The 17,157-nt window shown below is 39.8% G+C and overlaps 1 protein-coding gene across 2 annotated transcripts; it reads left to right on the forward strand.

Annotated features, from left to right (window-relative positions):
* Window positions 1–1,105: 1,105 nt before the first annotated feature.
* mindy4 (MINDY lysine 48 deubiquitinase 4) lies at window positions 1,106–13,969 on the forward strand. 2 transcript variants are annotated; one of them, XM_079693998.1, is made up of 18 exons: window positions 1,106–1,302; window positions 6,951–7,070; window positions 7,154–7,374; window positions 7,457–7,709; window positions 7,807–8,054; window positions 8,186–8,244; window positions 8,330–8,439; window positions 8,535–8,651; window positions 8,759–8,850; window positions 9,056–9,157; window positions 9,390–9,453; window positions 9,804–9,869; window positions 9,961–10,028; window positions 10,140–10,203; window positions 10,478–10,639; window positions 11,664–11,844; window positions 12,547–12,625; window positions 12,799–13,969. In XM_079693998.1, the coding sequence occupies exons 1-18, from the start codon at window positions 1,255–1,257 to the stop codon at window positions 12,845–12,847; spliced, it is 2,103 nt and encodes a 700-aa protein (XP_079550124.1). In that variant the 5' UTR covers window positions 1,106–1,254; the 3' UTR covers window positions 12,848–13,969. The 2 variants fall into 2 exon arrangements, with proteins under 2 accessions (XP_079550124.1, XP_079550123.1); XM_079693997.1 differs by lacking the exon at window positions 1,106–1,302 and adding an exon at window positions 5,567–5,812.
* The last annotated feature ends 3,188 nt before the right edge of the window (window positions 13,970–17,157 follow it).

Raw genomic sequence — 17,157 nt, forward strand, 5'->3', positions numbered from 1 at the left:
TGATGCAACTGGGATGTACAGTATTTATTTGTTTGTGCATATTATCAGAATCAGAATCAGAAACCGGTTTATTACCAGGTAAATTGACATGTATACCATGAATTTGACTTGGTGTTAAAAAATAAAAAATAAAAACACAAATATAAAACTGTAAAAAGAAGACAATAATAACTTTAAATATATAAATAACTGGAATTCACATTTTCCTAACTTTGTATAGTCAAAATTAGTAGATTAATCTAGACTATAATTGGCAGCACTACTGCCAATTTTGAGATCATATTCCGCATTTCGTTTTACTAGAAAAAAGTGTGGTTTTTGCCATTTTTTGCATAAGGACTTTGCCTCAAAAGTTGTTAACAACTTTATTGCTTTATTTTGAGCCCATATTATATTCTCCTGATATATTATATATTTTATTTTTCAAATTCCTACTGAGGACGTTGCTTTAAAGTTTAACTATGAAGTGACAGATGCTGTCGGTACCTGTACATGTGGATACGTAAATTGTAATCCCTGTAAATGTTGCTGTATATGTCCTTTTGTTGTTCTGTTGTTTATGTTTTAACTTTTTATGTCTTCATGTGGAACCTACTGCTGCAGGTCTCCCTTGAAAAAGAGATCATTGATCTCAATGGGATTTCACCTGGATAAATAAAGGTTTTGAATTGAATTGAATTGAGTTTAGGAACCACTAGACCTCCCTTGACGAAAGGAGAGGAGAAAATGCTGCCCCACAATGCCTTGCAGCCGCAGCATTTGCCGTCACACAACAGTCGGCCGTTCACGGAAACAACCGATTATGACTGAGAAATGATATCATGAAAGTTACCGTGCTTATTAAGCTTTTTAAAATGTATGTGGTAAGTTGCCAAAGTGCTTTGTTTTGAACATTCATCAGTATTATAATCACAAAGAGAAATATGAACATTAGTTTTTACTGAAATGATCAAATAAAGTCAACATTTCATTAAAAAAAAATGTATAAAATTAAAATATTTTTTAATGACAATCTAGAATGTGGGAAGAGGTGGGGCGGCACCCCTAGCGCCCCTATGGGCCGGCCGCCACTGATATTCACCTAATTTTAATGCAGGGAACGAAAATATATGTTAGGGTCCTGAAGTAATGGGCCATTGTATAGGAAATGCTGTTTAAATGCATGTCTTCTTTCATTGACTTTGTCAGGATTGGGACAAGGCAGAGAACATTCCCGACCCCGACGCTAAGAAGCCCGAAGACTGGGACTAAGAGATGGACGGGGAGTGGGAGCCGCCCATGGTTGCTAACCCTGAATACAAGGTAACAGAAACAAACTTAAAAGCCACTATCCGCTAAGCTAAAGGCGGCTAATGTTGGGCTATAAAGGAACTACAGCATGGTCACATGACTTCACATCACCACAGCTAAGCTAAAGGCAGCTAATGTTGGGCTATAAACATGACTTCACTTCACCACCGCTAAGCTAAAGGTGGCTAGTGTTGGGCTATAAAGGAACTACAGCACGGTCACATGACTTCACGTCACCACTGCTAAGCTAAAGGCAGCTAAAGTTGGGCATTAAAGGAACTACAGCATGGTGACATGACTTCACGTCACCACCGCTATGCTAAAGGCGGCTAATGTTGGGCTATAAAGGAACTATAGGCTTCTCAATTCTCTAATTTCCCCTCCTCGACTCCCCTCCTCGACTCCTATCCTCATGTCTTAGTCCTGCCCACAGGAGATGCGAGCGGAGGAGTCGATGAGGGGAACCGAGGAGAAAGGAGTGGAAGCAGCAGCCTCCCTCTCTGGTCGCTGAAATGGGGAATTGAAATGACAGGCCAAAAGTTGTATTTACAAGTATTAAAAGTAAGCATAGGATACCAAACCAACTGAGACCGTTCTGTCCGCCGCATCTACGCACGTACAACACACACACACACACACACACACACACACACACACACACACACACACACACACACACACACACACACACACACACACACACACACACACACACACACACTGTAGCTACAACACACACCTACACACTGTACAACACGCACCTACAGCTCCTAAAGCATATAATATATCAGGATACAGCCGTTGTGTATTTTATTATGTGAAGCACTAAATGGTTTTAGAAAAATATCGTCTCTCTGTTTGTATCTACTACTAAACTAAAGCATACATATAAAGAGAGTAATGTAGGCCTGTTATAATGAGTGATATATATTATACACACTGCTCTGCTTTCTGCACGGACCTCACAGCTGTTCTCAATGTAAACATCGCGTCGCAATGAAAGCAGTTAATAAAATAATATCCAGGGGATGTATGCAGAGCTGTCATTGGCTGAGATAAGTCGGGCCGTGCGTCACGTCTCTTTGAAACATCACTGTTGCCGGAAATACATCCGCGGAGGAGCCGTGGAGGAACCATCAGTGTATCCTCGATAGCTCCTCCAGAGAGCCTCCTCGATGCTCGATGCTCGGGGTGTTTCTCAATGTCAAGGAGGCTTGCTTGGTAGCACATGTTTTCCAAGTCACTTGCTTCAGAAGCGAGGCAAGAATCCCTCCTAGCCTCGGAAATCGAAGAATTGTGGAACAGGCTAACAGGTGTGCAGGTGTGCGTCATATGCGAGGCCCCGCCTTAAATGGAGCGCGATTTCCGCGAAAGCATTGTGGGGATTTTAAGACCACGGAGTCTACACATGTGCAGCCTCGAAATTTGTCGCTACGAAGTATGCAGGCCTCGGTAGAATTCCAAGTATGCTGGGCATTGGAACAGTCCTTCGGCGGCACTCGATGTCGTAGTATGCTTGAAATAGTGGCTCTGGAGCAGCCTTCCTCGACACTGAGAAACACCCTCGGTCCTTGATGTGCATTTAGAGAAATTAGATGTCCTTCAACATTGCAAGCTGAAATCCATTTCCGGGTCACTACCGGAGGACCGAGGAGTCGAGGAGTCGAGGAGGGGAAATTAGAGAATTGAGAAGCCTTCCCTTTATCTCACTGCATCCCTTAAGTTAACCAAGCCAAAGTCCTCATATGTGTAAACCGACTTGGCTATAAACCTGCTTCTAATCCTGAGTATGTCTTAAGTGTAAAGACATATCTGACTAGAAATTAGACAATTACACTTGGCCAGATTTCAAGTTTTTGCAGTTTGCTGTCATTAACTTCCTCATCTCAGTCCACACACGTTTTCAAAATATGATCAGATCTTCAATATTAGGAGCATTAATGCAGGTGCTGTGGCTTAGTTGGTCAAAGCGCCTGTTTAGTAAGCAGGAGGTCCTGGGTTCAAATCCCAGCAGCGCCTCATGTAATTGAGAGCAGTTTAACTGAATAACATGAAGATGCCTCTTTAGATTTGAGACAATGCTGCTCTAGATGACCCAAAAACTCTAATTCATTGTTTTTTTATTTCAGATTGCACCCACTTTTTTTTAAACTATAGTATATCCAATGTTTATATTATTTTGTTATAGTTGTAAGTTGGTCTTTTAAATAGTATTATTACTGTCATGCCATGTCTGCTGTAGACATGCATGTATTTACTGTTTATGTTTATTTAAAAAAGGAATGTTAACGATATTTTTAACTCATGTGCATTGATATGGTGAGCATCATAGAAACAATTGCTGATTTTTGGGATACAAATTGACAAACAGAGGTTATATAAACATTATTATTATTCTATAATTGTTTTCAGTAAGAAGGAAGATTTCTGGGCTCACTGGTTTTCAGATTTCCACTTTTTTAGGAGGAAAATACTGAAAGCCTTGTTGCTGTCGATCTTCCCCTACAATACAAATTCCTTTGTATCCTTATTCTGTCGAATATTCACCTTTTTCAAACACTCACATATATTCTATATTAAATATTGATGTACCTCTATTTTATCTTAATTAAAATATGTGAGCATAACTTCAGCTCTGACAACAATCAGCTCTTCTTTAAATGTTTAAAAGTGACTCAATAACTAGAGTGACTTTCTCACAGGACACACTTTTTCTTTGTATTTCCTACAAACACTTTGAATTGGTTGAAACAGATTGTGTTGCATATTCACAGCTCTGACGGCCAATCACAGAGACATAAGCAGAACATTAAATTACAATATATATGTTTTTTACTTTGCTGCGTAATGTGGGAAAAACCGGAAACACCCGGAGAAAACACTGTATTCTGAAAAAACTAAAAGTTCACATAACTGTATTAGTTTAGTTGACAGACAATAATATTACATTTAAATTTACAAAACCGGAAAACCCGGGGGAAAATCCTGTACCCTGAGGGCTAAATCATAAATAATTCCCCTAAATAGTTCAAGCAGCTGCAGGAGAGCAAGGCAAGGCAAGGCAATGTATTTGTACAGCACAATTCATAAAGTGATGCAATTCAAAGCACTTTACAGGATCAAGTAGAAACGAATTTGAATATGGGCAAAGAGCGTCTGAAAGGCTTCTTGATCGCACAGCGTACACCATGGAAGAACCTGCCGATGGCGCCTCTCTTCTTTGGTTGGTTCGTCAGGTGGTATTTGAAGATGGAGGCCACTACATCATCCGCTAATTGTTCTCCTTCATTCACTATAACCAGCACCCTCTTCGCGCCGTCCCACTGCTTGCACAGTTCTTTGTAAACGACCTTGTCTATATTCTTGAAGATTTCTGGGGTGATTTTGAAATCCCCTCCCTCCACTTTGGCCCATACTTTCTCAAAGAGGTTATCTGCGATGGCTTTTGGATCTCCAAGTGAGCTGTTCTCCTTTTGATTTATTATAAATCCGTGAAACCAGCTTCATCACAAGTACCTTGACCGACATTTTGATTCTCTCTACCTTTGGAGATGTCTCATTCACCAATTCTGCACTTGAGTCCGCAGCCACTGTGTTAACAAAAAAAAGTTAAAAAACAATGGACAAATGTCGTCCACTGCGATGTCTGACATCCTCACTGACAGAGAACTTCCTGCTCTAGACATGGTAATTAATTAATAATGTTAATAACTAACAAATTAATAGTGTTATTAATTAGTTCTATAATGCTGGATTATCTGTCGATGCAATCAAATATAACAATTACATCAATAGATAGATGGATAATTATTTATTATTTTGAGTATTTTCATTTTATATTCTATATTGTTTTTGTGAGTCATTAAAGGCTTCTGGTGCACCCAATTGACTAAATCATTAACTGTTTATTTCGAAGAGATAAGAATTTAAGTAAGCATAAAGTGCTTTGAGCTGTTGCTGAAGTGTTTATTTTGTCTTTTGTTGTTTTCAAAGTTTCAAATGAATTTAAGAACTGTTTAAAAATACTGAAATAAACACAAAGGTGAGGGAATGAGTTGTGTGATGATACGACCTCAGTTTTCCTCCAGCTTTTTAAGTTCAGGCCGATATTGAGATAAAGTTATACAGACTATGTATATTGCAAAGAGGGTGCCGAGTCTGACTCACTGGACACTGCATGAGTTAACTAGCTCCAGAAGATGGCAGCAATGCGACATGAAGGATGCAAGCTACACTAAATACACAAGCGAAGAAGAATAAAAAGTATTGCGCATGGGATCACTATGGCAACGTACATCAGCCCAATCTGTTGCTCATATGGACGGTCTCTTACAGGTCCCGGTTGTGGCTACATCACACAGCCTTGCTATGGTTCAATAGACGGGCAGCTAAAGGCTACTGTCCGAGCGGCTGAGTATTTGCGTCAGAAGGAGGCCACTACAGCCGGGACACCTTCATCACGATGGTCGTTTCAGTTGAAGAGGTGGCTTCGTCCGTTGTACGAGAGTATCTGAACCGAAAGGTGAGCTGGGTAATAACGTTAACAGTAAGCTTTTGCACGGGCTCAGGACTGTAAACCGTTACCAGAGCTAGCTAGCTAGCCCAAAGTGGTACACTGCTTTGGAATTATGATGGGTCACATAAATGTCATAGCTGCTACCAGCAAAGTTCACATTTTAGCCACACACGTGAACATGCAAAGGGGTAGTTTGGATCTTTTAACGTGTTGCTGGATGACTTATCCATTGTCAGTACAGTAGATGGCGATAGGCCCCCAGCTGGAATACTGTTTCACCTAAATAATGAAACTAGGAATATGTTCATGGCCCTACCGAAGCAACCATAAGAACATAATGTTTACCTCGAACAACACGGAAGATGTTGGTCTACAGCTGCCTCGATTTGACTGTTTCTTTGCCGTGTGTGGTGTGTGTGGTGTGTGTGTGTGTGTGTGTGTGTGTGTGTGTGTGTGTGTGTGTGTGTGTGTGTGTGTGTGTGTGTGTGTGTGTGTGTGTGTGTGTGTGTGTGTGTGTGTGTGTGTGTGTGTGTGTGTGTGTGTGTGTGTGTTATTCTAACGTTTTTAAACACCAAAGCCATTTGACAACACACAAACGAACCCATTAAAGAAGCGGTTAGACCATCCACTGTTTAAAGAGACTTTCCAATGAAAGTAGATAGCCGTTCTTGCTCCAAAGCCACTAACTTCTAAAAAAGTAGCGAAGTTACGTTTTTTTTGTAACGTTTTTTTACATTTTATTCGTATAACTAGTCCGTTAGTGCAGCTAGCACCAGATGCTAACAACAAGGTCCCTGCTGGTACCGGTGCACTCTCTCTCTGGTGTCTTGCCTCTGTTGCATTCACTGAACACGGGAAATTACAATCCTGCCGTCCTCTCTAGTGACATGATGAGGTTCAGGTAAAGCACGGTTAATGTATTGAGGGAGAATTGTCCGAAAAACATTCGGGGCTTTAGCGACGCCACTGCCTGTCCATAACAACATATTGCTTTGCAAATTATTTTTCTTGCTGGGAGCAGTCTGACCGTTAACTACTTCAAGTAACACACTGACAAAATAGCCTCCACACTTTCAAAAAGCTTAAATATCCCTTTATACTTGTGGTTTTAAAGAATATAATGTAAAACTCTGTTGATGTGCAGGGTCTCAAGAGGACAATTGCTTGTATGGACGAAGAACATCCTCGCACAAAGGCGAGTATCAACAACAGATCCCACTTGAGGCAGATTCTACACATGGAGGGGCTCTATAGTAATAATAAAGTAAGTCTTGCAGCTGGATATTGGCTACTGGGATGTGGATTACATGAAAAACAAGTCTGTTGCTAACTTCTCTGTTGTTGCAGGCTCAGAACTCACCCTTGAAAACATTACTGGAGATTATTGTGAAGCATCATTTTGAGGGGCAGGACAAGATCCCCAGAAATGAAAGTGATCCCCGTCCATCTGATCAGGCTAAGAGCTGGACTTCTAATTCTCCTGCAGTAACACCAATAGTAATGAATAACAAAAACACAGAGGATAGCAGCACAACAGCTTTTGTTATTAGCAAACACAACATATTAAGGTATACCACAAGTTTGGTTTTTGATCATTATTTTGTATTTTTGTAAATTAGTTTGAACAAATATTATTTATCTCTCTTACAGGTCTTATAGAGGAGACTTCTGCACTTCTCAGCCTGAAACAGACCCACTGTCCAGCCACTATCAAACAGGCTTCTGGGCCTGTGACCTAGAAGAACAAAAAGACCAGTCACTGAGGGCTTCGCTCCACGACAATGAACGCCTCACCAGAAGTGAAACAGACAAACAGATTTTAATTACTGAGAGCACCCAAAGGAGCAGAAGTAATCGAATTAGACGTGGAATGATGGCCGGACCAATAGCTAGCACAGCGCAGGTGCTGGACTACGGATGCAGTACTTAGAAATGTATTCATCCCATTACATTATTCATATTTATCATAACATTTTCATTAACTATATTTTTCCTTTCAGGATTCAAACAAAAAAAGGCAGAATCGAAAGCTCGAAGGACCCCATCCGCTGCTAAAAGAAGTTGAAGACAACAGGCGGTCTGTGGATGGGGTTTTAGTGGCTGGGAAACATAAAAAAAGCCCAGAAAGCAGCCAAATACGCTCAGCTGACTGTGTTGAAGGGCAATGGGAGATGTGGAGTGCACCAGAGAGATTGCCGAGGGAGAACAGCTTTGAAAAAGTGCAACAAGACGTACGGAAGACTACAAAGTAAATAGCTTTAAGCTGCTTACAGTAGTGATTCCGTTGATACTTTTCTGTGTATTTTTTTTTTTTTTACTGTTTACGTATTTTCCTATCAATTTTCTTCATAAGATAACTACGTTGTGTCCGTTTATTAGAGTGAAGTCTTTGTCCAGTCCAAATGTGGCAGATTTGGATGTGTCTGAGATGGTTTTAGGTCAGTAATCTGAGAAAAGAGGCCAGATTTTGTATTTGTTGTCTTCTATTTATCAAAGCTGGTGGTGTTGTTAATCAAATTCCAGATGACATTGATGATGATGAGGATCTGGGAGAACTCTCCAAAGTGTCCTTTCACCGAACTGTCGTAGAGCACAGCTATGCAGGCTACCCCATGGACCTACACACCGCCATGGTTTGTGATTAACACCAGCTTTTCTGAAAAAATGCTTGGTAGTGTCTGTGGTTGCTTTTGTTTTTCTGTTTATTTGCTGTTTATTTTTTTCCCAGGAATTGAAAGCTGTTCTTCTGGGTACCAGCCTAAATTGTTTCAGTGTTGAATGGAGAAATCAGGGTCTCACGTTCTCAGAAACGCATGACCTGAGATACGGAATCGTGCAGAAAAAGGTTGCCTTTAATGTTCCATCTCACTACACTTCACTTATGTAGAAAACTGATTTCCATATGATTTATTGATTTGTGGTGTTTTTGCACTCTGTTTATTTATTTTCTAGGGTGGCCCTTGTGGAGTTCTGGCATCCTTCCAAGCCTTTGTTCTAAAGAAACTGCTCTTTGAAAACACTGAGAGCAGCAGTATAGGCCTTCAGTACGTTATCCTTCAAATCAGAGCTTTGATCCTCAATGTTAACCTCCGAATGCACTGTTTTCTAATCACTTGGATGCTTTTTGATAATTCACATCAAGGCATGCTTTGTAGCCAATGTTAAGTAATAAGTATCTGCATTTGGTATTAACTGTATTATCACACCACACGTGCTACTTCTGACTCAAATGCCACTTTGTTTTCTCAGGAGGTTAAGACCTTCCAATTCTACCAGAAGAAAGTGTCTTGTTTTAGCGGCGGCGGAAATACTTTGGCGGGCTGGCGAGGAAAAACAAGCCACAGTTGCAATGTAAGATTATACTTTTTCCACTTAATCTTTCACATCCAGACCAAAACTAAAGAACCTCTTTAAAGGAATGTTATTACCGGTAGTTTGAATGCATGTGAATACTGGCTTAGATGTTGAAGGTCGGGCCGGGGTCACAAAAACTCTAGAAGTCAAAAGTTCACTTCCTGACAAACCTGTTGATCTCAGACGTCCCTGATACATTTTGTCCTACCTCTGTTTTCTTTTAAAACAGAAATTCAGGAAGGAATCATTTCACCCCGGCAGGACACTACAAATCTGAAGGAGTGCTTGAAAAGGTATAGAGATGCCACTGCAAACACACCTGCTGACATGAGTGTAGAAAAGTTACACTCAAGTAGAGACTGTTAGAATATAGACGAGGAGTTTAATATTTAAAAATATCCAGTATTTTAATTCTACATCTTACAAACATTACTTAACAGAAATTCAATGAGAAATCTTTATTAGGTTGATTTTGTGGAATATCACTATGTATATTATGTTATGGTATTGTGTAGACTCAGCCATATTTGGAAAATGCATTTGCACATTTGTAGTTTTTATTAAGTAAAGCTGTGTCAGTCACTACTCTTTCAATTTACAAAATGAAATGCTGTGGAGGTTTTATAACCAGCTTTTGTTTCAGATAACATGTTTCACTCTGGATAACTTCATGGACCTGCAGTTGCTTCTGGAGCGGCATATTGATCAGGTGAGAAACCTAAATATTGACTTCCTCAGTTTAATTTGGACTGTCAAATGTTGAAAATAACTTTCTCGCCATAACCTCTCTTCTTCCACAGTTTGAGACTGGGGCCTTAGGATGCCTTCTGCTCAGCATATCTGCTGTTCTCTCTCGAACCATTACAAAGTATGCTATGCCTTTTTTTGCTTCATGACGGAACAACATCTGAAGTATGAATCAGTATAAGCTAGATGAAGAAACATCACCCTTACTGTTTGATCTCTATTCTCTCTCTAGAGTAAGAGAGGATATGGACGTGCACACCAACACACTCATTGGAGCCCATGGCTACTGCACACAGGTCTGATATAGCCCTAACTACGAATTGCAGGATAATATTAGGAGCATTCAGGATTCTGTTTGTGGTTCAACATCGCACTTTTTATCAAACAATGAAGGTGCATGAATGGATCGTGATGACATTAGTTAATGAACATAAGTATAAGCATTTTGTACAGCAAAGGGATCTCTGAGTAACACTGCTATGGGAGTAAGCAATACTACATATCAATTCTGCTGTATGCACAAAATACATGCTGGTTATTAAGTTGCTTTTTTGTGTTTGTGCTCACCAGGAGCTGGTAAATCTGTTGCTCTGCGGCAGGGCAGTTTCTAATGTCTTTGACAATGACATAGAGCTGGATTCAGGCAACGGCAACATGACTCTACTGAAGGGAGTCAAAGACCCCTGTGACGTAGGCCTGCTGTCCCTGTTTGAACACTATAACATCTGTAAGGTGAGTGACTCTGACAGCCGACTCTTTGGTCCCCCTGCCACTGACGGACCAGATACTAGTCACATTCAAGTTTTAACACAAGACCTCAGGGGGGATTCTTTGCTGTAATTATGGGCACATCTGTGCCAGCAGAAACACAGATGTGCCCATAATTACAGCAAAGAATGGTCTAAAGACTTAAGAGATTTATATGATAGTTAACAACACATACACCGCCTGAAGATGTTTATTCAAAGTACTTCGCACTCACGAGAATAGGATAACTAAAGAGAAATGGGCAGTAAGCTCTCTGGAGATCAAGCTGTGGGATAGTAAAGTAAATTGACCGAGTGAAGTGTAACTAGAGGAGCACATCAGCCACAATGACAAAATTAGCCAGGGGAATAACGTCAGGTGGAAATGGCCCCTTCCTCACTTCATAACCAGATACTTTCAGCGTCCTTGCTTGGACTACTATCTTCAAACCTTGGCTTTATTTTGATCTGTAAAGTTATGTGACAAGAAAATTGGGATTTTTGCCACGATGACATAAATGTAGACTCACAAGCTGTTGACAATACTAGTGTCGATGTCCCGGCTGATAACTAGTCAATGAGAGAACGTGGGCATATCTTTAATTTATTCAAAAGTCCAAGGTTTTATTTGAAACTACTGTATGGTAAAACTGGTTTGGGTGGTGTCGGTCCTTAAATAGTAGAGGAGGTAGAGCTGAAAACCTTATTCAAACTTGTATAATGGACCCTGCCAAAAATAAATATATTTAAAGTTTTTTTTACACATTAAGTACGAAACACAAGTTCTGTTACTGTTACACAATGACAATCTGTGTCTACTTTGAAGTACATCCCCAGGCATGCATAAAAAAATACCATGACACCATTTATGTTTTGCTGTGGTGCCATAATCACATGCAAGAAATGTTTTGAACACTTTGATATGTAAGAAAAAAGAAAAAAAAGATTGCCATTTAGCTGATTGTCCTGGAATGTAATATATTACTATGCTCTGTTTTGTTCTATCTAAGGTGGGAGCTTACCTAAAGACTCCCCATTACCCTATCTGGGTGGTGTGCAGTGAAAGCCATTTCAGCGTGCTGTTCGGCCTGCAGAGGGAGCTGTTGACCAATCAAGACAAAGGCCTGGAGTTTGACCTCTACTATTACGATGGACTGGCCAATCAACAGGAGGAGATCCGCCTCACTGTCTGTATGTCTGACTATTGTTCTCTGCACATCCCCTCACACCAGTGAATGAGCATTAGGGCATAATAATATTATAATATCTGATCATGATAGGATTATTTAAAGTTTATATTATGTTCTATGGACTGGGTCAGTGTTATTGCATGTCTTAAAGCTCAGCTATTATGCAAAATCCACTTTTTCATGTCTTTTCTACATCAACATGTGTCCCCTCTGTGTAAAGAGATTCGGAAAGTTTCAGAAAAAAAGATTCACTCACTTTTTGTCCTGATCCTTTTCTATAAAAACCTGTCTGAAAATGAGCTGATCGGATTTTGGACACTTTATGATGTCATAACGATTTTTTGGGTTGTGTAACCTTTAGCCAATAACCGACCAAGGTAACCCCCCCCCCCCCCCCTACCTTATCACCTGAATCTCCTCCTAGAGCACCATTGTGTTCTTCTTAACCAAGTATCTCTCAGAGGGGCGTGGGGAGGGGCTCCTTCTTTTTCATCTAAAGTAACAGACAGAGAATCAGCACTTTTGAAACAGGCCTGAAACAGAGGGGATTATGGGATGCTGCAATGCCTGATCTGTTTGGTGTTTCGAGCCAAACACTTCAGAGACATGTTTTGTATATATCTGAGACCTATGATATATTGATGAAAAAAGTATAATAGGGGACCTTTAATTGAAAATGCTAATTTATTGTTTGCGTTTTCAGTTGTTGGCAAATCTGCCCTCAGCTATCAAGATGTTGACACTGATCTCATTCCACCGCTGGAGCACTGCATCCGAACAAGGTAGGGATGTTTAAGCATTTTTAGCACATAGAAAGCCATGTGTCCAGAGATGTCTGCAGATCCTCAAAACAACTATAACATGTGTTTATCAAATTTCTTGAAGTTGTGAAGAATCATGCAGTTTGCACCTGGGTCAGCTCTTAATGCCTTAAACCGGTTCTTTTTGGTTACAGGTGGAAAGATGCATTTGTCAACTGGAACGACACAGAGCCTATTCTCTGATGGTTTGATGTTATATTAGTGATCCACCATTAGCTGACACTACACCTTTTGCATCATCAATAGAGATTTGTTTACATACATTTTATGGTGTTTCCTTCATATTATATCCTTTTCATATTTATAAATATTTGTTTTAGTATAACCATTGTTTTGTTGTGAGAAACATTGTTCTGCCACATGATGGCCTGGATCTGAGAGCAGCCATTGACCTCAGTGGCCTTTACTCTTGTTGTCCATATGCTACACTTCATTAGTAAGAGTTCCCTGCTAATTAGAAAATAACTTAATATGTGGGTTTTAATCCAGATAAGTTGAAATATAACTTAATTTCACAACATGTTTTAACTGATTTTGGTTTGTTACTCACTGCATTATGTTACAGTTTACATGTGTAATGGCCTATAATGCAATTGCCTTTCATTATGTGCATGCTTTAAATTAAATAATCTGTTAGGTTGTATTATTTTAGTTTTTTTATCTTCATTTATATTTCTGACGTGTTGTCAGGAGAGTAGAATAAAGTGGACCTATCACGCTATATTTGAATAATATAGTGTAGGAACATACCTATAAAAGGCATATTTATACTTTTTATTTTTCAAAATACCAAACAGATCATGCATTTTAGCCATTCCTCATTTCGCTCAATTTAACACTGTCTTTGCATGGGCTGATTCTGTGAGAACAGCACCATCTACAGGCCTGGCATATGTACTACAGCGTCTCCAGCGCTTTCCAACGGCAATGTCTGTGGCTGTCTCCTCCTGATTGGTGGAGTTGGCCCAATAGCCGTAGCGCCACTTCTGTGACGTCATAGAAGTGTTCAAATCTGGATCAGTCTGTATCAGATCCGTTTTTGAAGAGATTTGGGTATGGAGGAAAATAGAGAGGGTTGTGTTTTCTGACACTTGGTGAGTTCCCTGGAACACCGGGGACACATATTCATGTAGAAAAGTCGTAGAAAAGTGCATTTTGCATGATAGGTCACCTTTAAATAAACACAGGCTCGCATGTGTGTTTGTCAAAGAGAGTGAATATTATATTAAATTGCCTCAATGAGTTTTCACTTTTGAAAGATCTCATGTCGTGGAACAGAAAATAAAATCATTCAATACCTCAGCTGTCCACAGAGTGATGGTGGTTTTGTGTTTGTTTGTATGCACGTTTTTTATGAATCTGCTCTTAAGGTAACTGTAATTTATCCTAAATATAAACTGTTTGGTAAAAGACTATGTAGTATCAGAGTACAAGGTGTTTTAAGCTAAAAACATGAATCCTTCTGAACACTGCCACTATGTTTTCTAAAAAATAAAGGAAGGAGAATAAATCTCACAGGCAATGAATGAAACGTGTATTGTAATGTATTCTTATTGACTTGAAATGACTTGATGAGGGTAGTGTTAAGAAGATTACAGCTTGTGTAATGCCTCTTTAGCAAATCTGTTCTTTAAAAGATGTGAAACTGTCAGTCAAATGTAAAATGAGGCCTCAGTTATGATGCATCATGACCAATGCAATAGTACAACATATAAAGGGCTCTTAACATCAGTGCTTGTTGGCGCAGAGACCCCTTTGAGCATTGGAGGCATTTATTTTTACCTCATTTGATAAATTACATTTTGTATCATTTTTACACAAAATAAATCAAGCAAACTCGAAGCTAATTGTGATTTACTCTCAACTGTCACAAGCAGGGGTGAAAACACACATTCAGCTGAAAGATGCCTTGCAGTTAATCGCTGCAGTTATGTTTGAGCCATGGCAGGCGTCAGAGCAAAATCAGTGTGGGGCAGCAGAGGGGGTGGCAGGCAGACCCGTGCCAACACCTCCAGCGCAGGGGATCAAAGACGCTGCGGCTGGCGCACAGACAGATGCGGCAGCAACTCACTTCCCATCAAACTATCTTTTGCAACGTGGACCAGAGTACACAAAAGATCAGAGTGGGGATAAAACATATCCAAAACATATTTTCAACGACACACAAGGAAACAATAGAAGCTGCTTTCTTTATTCAATCTGTCAAAGTCAATCACATCCATGACATCTCCATTTCCTTTCTCAATGCTCAATGTGACGAACACAATTCAATCATCTTTCAACTGTCTCATCCCTAATGAAGGTTGGATTATCTCAATGTATATTATTGGTGACTCATGTAGGGATTCAAGCATTCAACATAAGACATATGAAGAGGCATGAATTAATCATGAGACGTGAAGTGAATCAAAAAGCTCTACAGCCATCAAGGCTACTGCAATAACTATAAATAAGGTTTCTTGCTTGAATGAGGCTTTGGGGTCTAAGAAATTGGATTAAAGTGTTTACTTTTGCCACAAAATTATTCTGCGGATGGGGGGAGTTTGACATACGTCATAAAAAGCCATGTTTAGGTGTTAGGATGCTAGACGTCATAATCTTCCCTGAATAGTTGCCGTGTGTTATATTTAATTTAGTGCCAAAGGCGTAATGAAATAACAAAACTGTGTATGATTTAGAATGAATTGAAGCAAGGATCGGGGCAATCCATTTAGTCGGTGAGCTAGTTTTACTCAGACCTGGAATTTGCTTAAAAATGTCAACGTCTGCTGCAAGACTGGTGTCATTGTCAGGTCAAAATCAAAGCTAATAGTGAATAAAGGATAACAAAGCTGTAGATCTTATTCAACCTGTTTAAAAGAACAGTGCAGATGTTGTGACTAGCTTTTAGTTCAAACATTGAGGTGTGTCTTGTCTCTGCTGAGGAGCTTTGGAGCATCCGGGTGCAGTCTGACAGGAAACAAATGGCCCGGCTTTGGTCTCTGTTTACTATTTATCGCACCAGCATTTCTCTGAGGTATCAGAGGAGGGATTTGGTGCTTGTGTGTAATTGTGTTAGAGCCCTCCCACATGCTGTCCCCAAAGCATCTTCTGTCTCCTCTCCTAATCTATGCTGTTTGTCTCCAGATAAGTGATATCCTCCTCAGATTAGGATCTGGTGTCCCTGCCCTGCCCACCTGGAGGGAAAGGGTTCCCCAGTGCCTCTCTGTGTGGTGAACGTCGTATTTTTAGCTTCCTAATCCTTTTATAGCTTGGGCCGAAAACATCACCCGTTTCCATTAATTGTCCGAGGTAATCATGATACAGGGTGATAGAAGAAGTCCTTGTTTTAGCAGTTATGATGGAGCATTTCTTAGAGGGACTCTCCTGTTGCTCCTGAGGAGGCTGTGATTTGTAGGAGAGAGACAATTGTACATTTTATGGCCCTTCAGAACAAGAGCCATCTTACATAAAATTGGAAACACTGCATGGACCAAAGGTATCATGATTTTTTTTAATGGATTTTCAGTTCAACATTTTGAACTGACTACTTCCCCAGAATGCTTTTTTTTTTTTACTAATCTCTTAATAAGCCGAACTGTGTTGAATAATGCACAATCCAGAGTCTATAGTGACATGCTGGCGTGAGAACTGAGCTGCTGTAATCTTTGGCTTATTGGATGTTTCCTTCAGAACCTGTAGTCTATCAGCATCATTTGTGCAGGGCCCAATATTTATTTCACCACCCTTAAAACAATCACTATAACGATTCCCCAGGCACTTATCCACATGATACAACATGACAAGAAGAAGAATGTTACATCCTGTTTATTGTGTCAGGACTTTAAGGCACCCTGTTACTGTAAGAGAAGTTCATTTAAACCCCCTGCAGAAATAAACAATGATCAAGAGTCGCATTATATGGCAGCTTTGACGCCTTTATCCATTGAAATCAGATAGTGAGTTGTAACCTCTTACAAATCTCATACATATTGTTTACTGACACAAGTTAGACATTATGTTCGCAGTGTATCCAATTTCTAACCATTAACAAGTGGTCTGTTGCCGGAGGTCTGTTATAGCAGACACACTTCCTTCATTGGATTACGATGATCTGGAACAGGTTTGATGGAAATAGTTAAGCCTCATTCCTCCTGGGACTCGAGGAAAAAATTGTCTTCCAATCTCCTTTTTTTTCTGATTTCCTACCTATTTAGGGTTAAAAAAACATCTTGCAATTTAGACTTTTTTAACTTAATTCAAATTTGACGTCGGGACCATTTTAGTTTGAAAAGACAGCCAAAATGAACAGATAGACTATGTAATGTATTATGGTTATAGAGTGATATTAATACAATAATACATTCACCTTTATTTAAAACATGAATAAGTAGTTGATCTGAACATTGTGACCCTCTTCTATCCCAGGTGTGAAATCCTCATCTCTCTCATCATCATCTGAGAGCTCAACATCTTAATCTCCCTGAACTATCTGGTACAGAAAATGTCTGCTT

The sequence above is a fragment of the Notothenia rossii genome, assembly GCF_949606895.1.
Source record: "Notothenia rossii genome assembly, chromosome: 1".
NCBI lineage: Eukaryota > Metazoa > Chordata > Actinopteri > Perciformes > Nototheniidae > Notothenia > Notothenia rossii.

Coding starts and splice junctions, on each gene's coding strand:
- mindy4 (XM_079693997.1), top strand. CDS start 5,753: ATGGTCGTTTCAGTTGAAGAGGTGGCTTCGTCCGTTGTACGAGAGTAT. Junction 7,375..7,456: donor AGCAAACACAACATATTAAG/GTATACCACAAG, acceptor TCTCTCTTACAG/GTCTTATAGAGGAGACTTCT. Junction 9,870..9,960: donor TGGAGCGGCATATTGATCAG/GTGAGAAACCTA, acceptor CTTCTTCCACAG/TTTGAGACTGGGGCCTTAGG.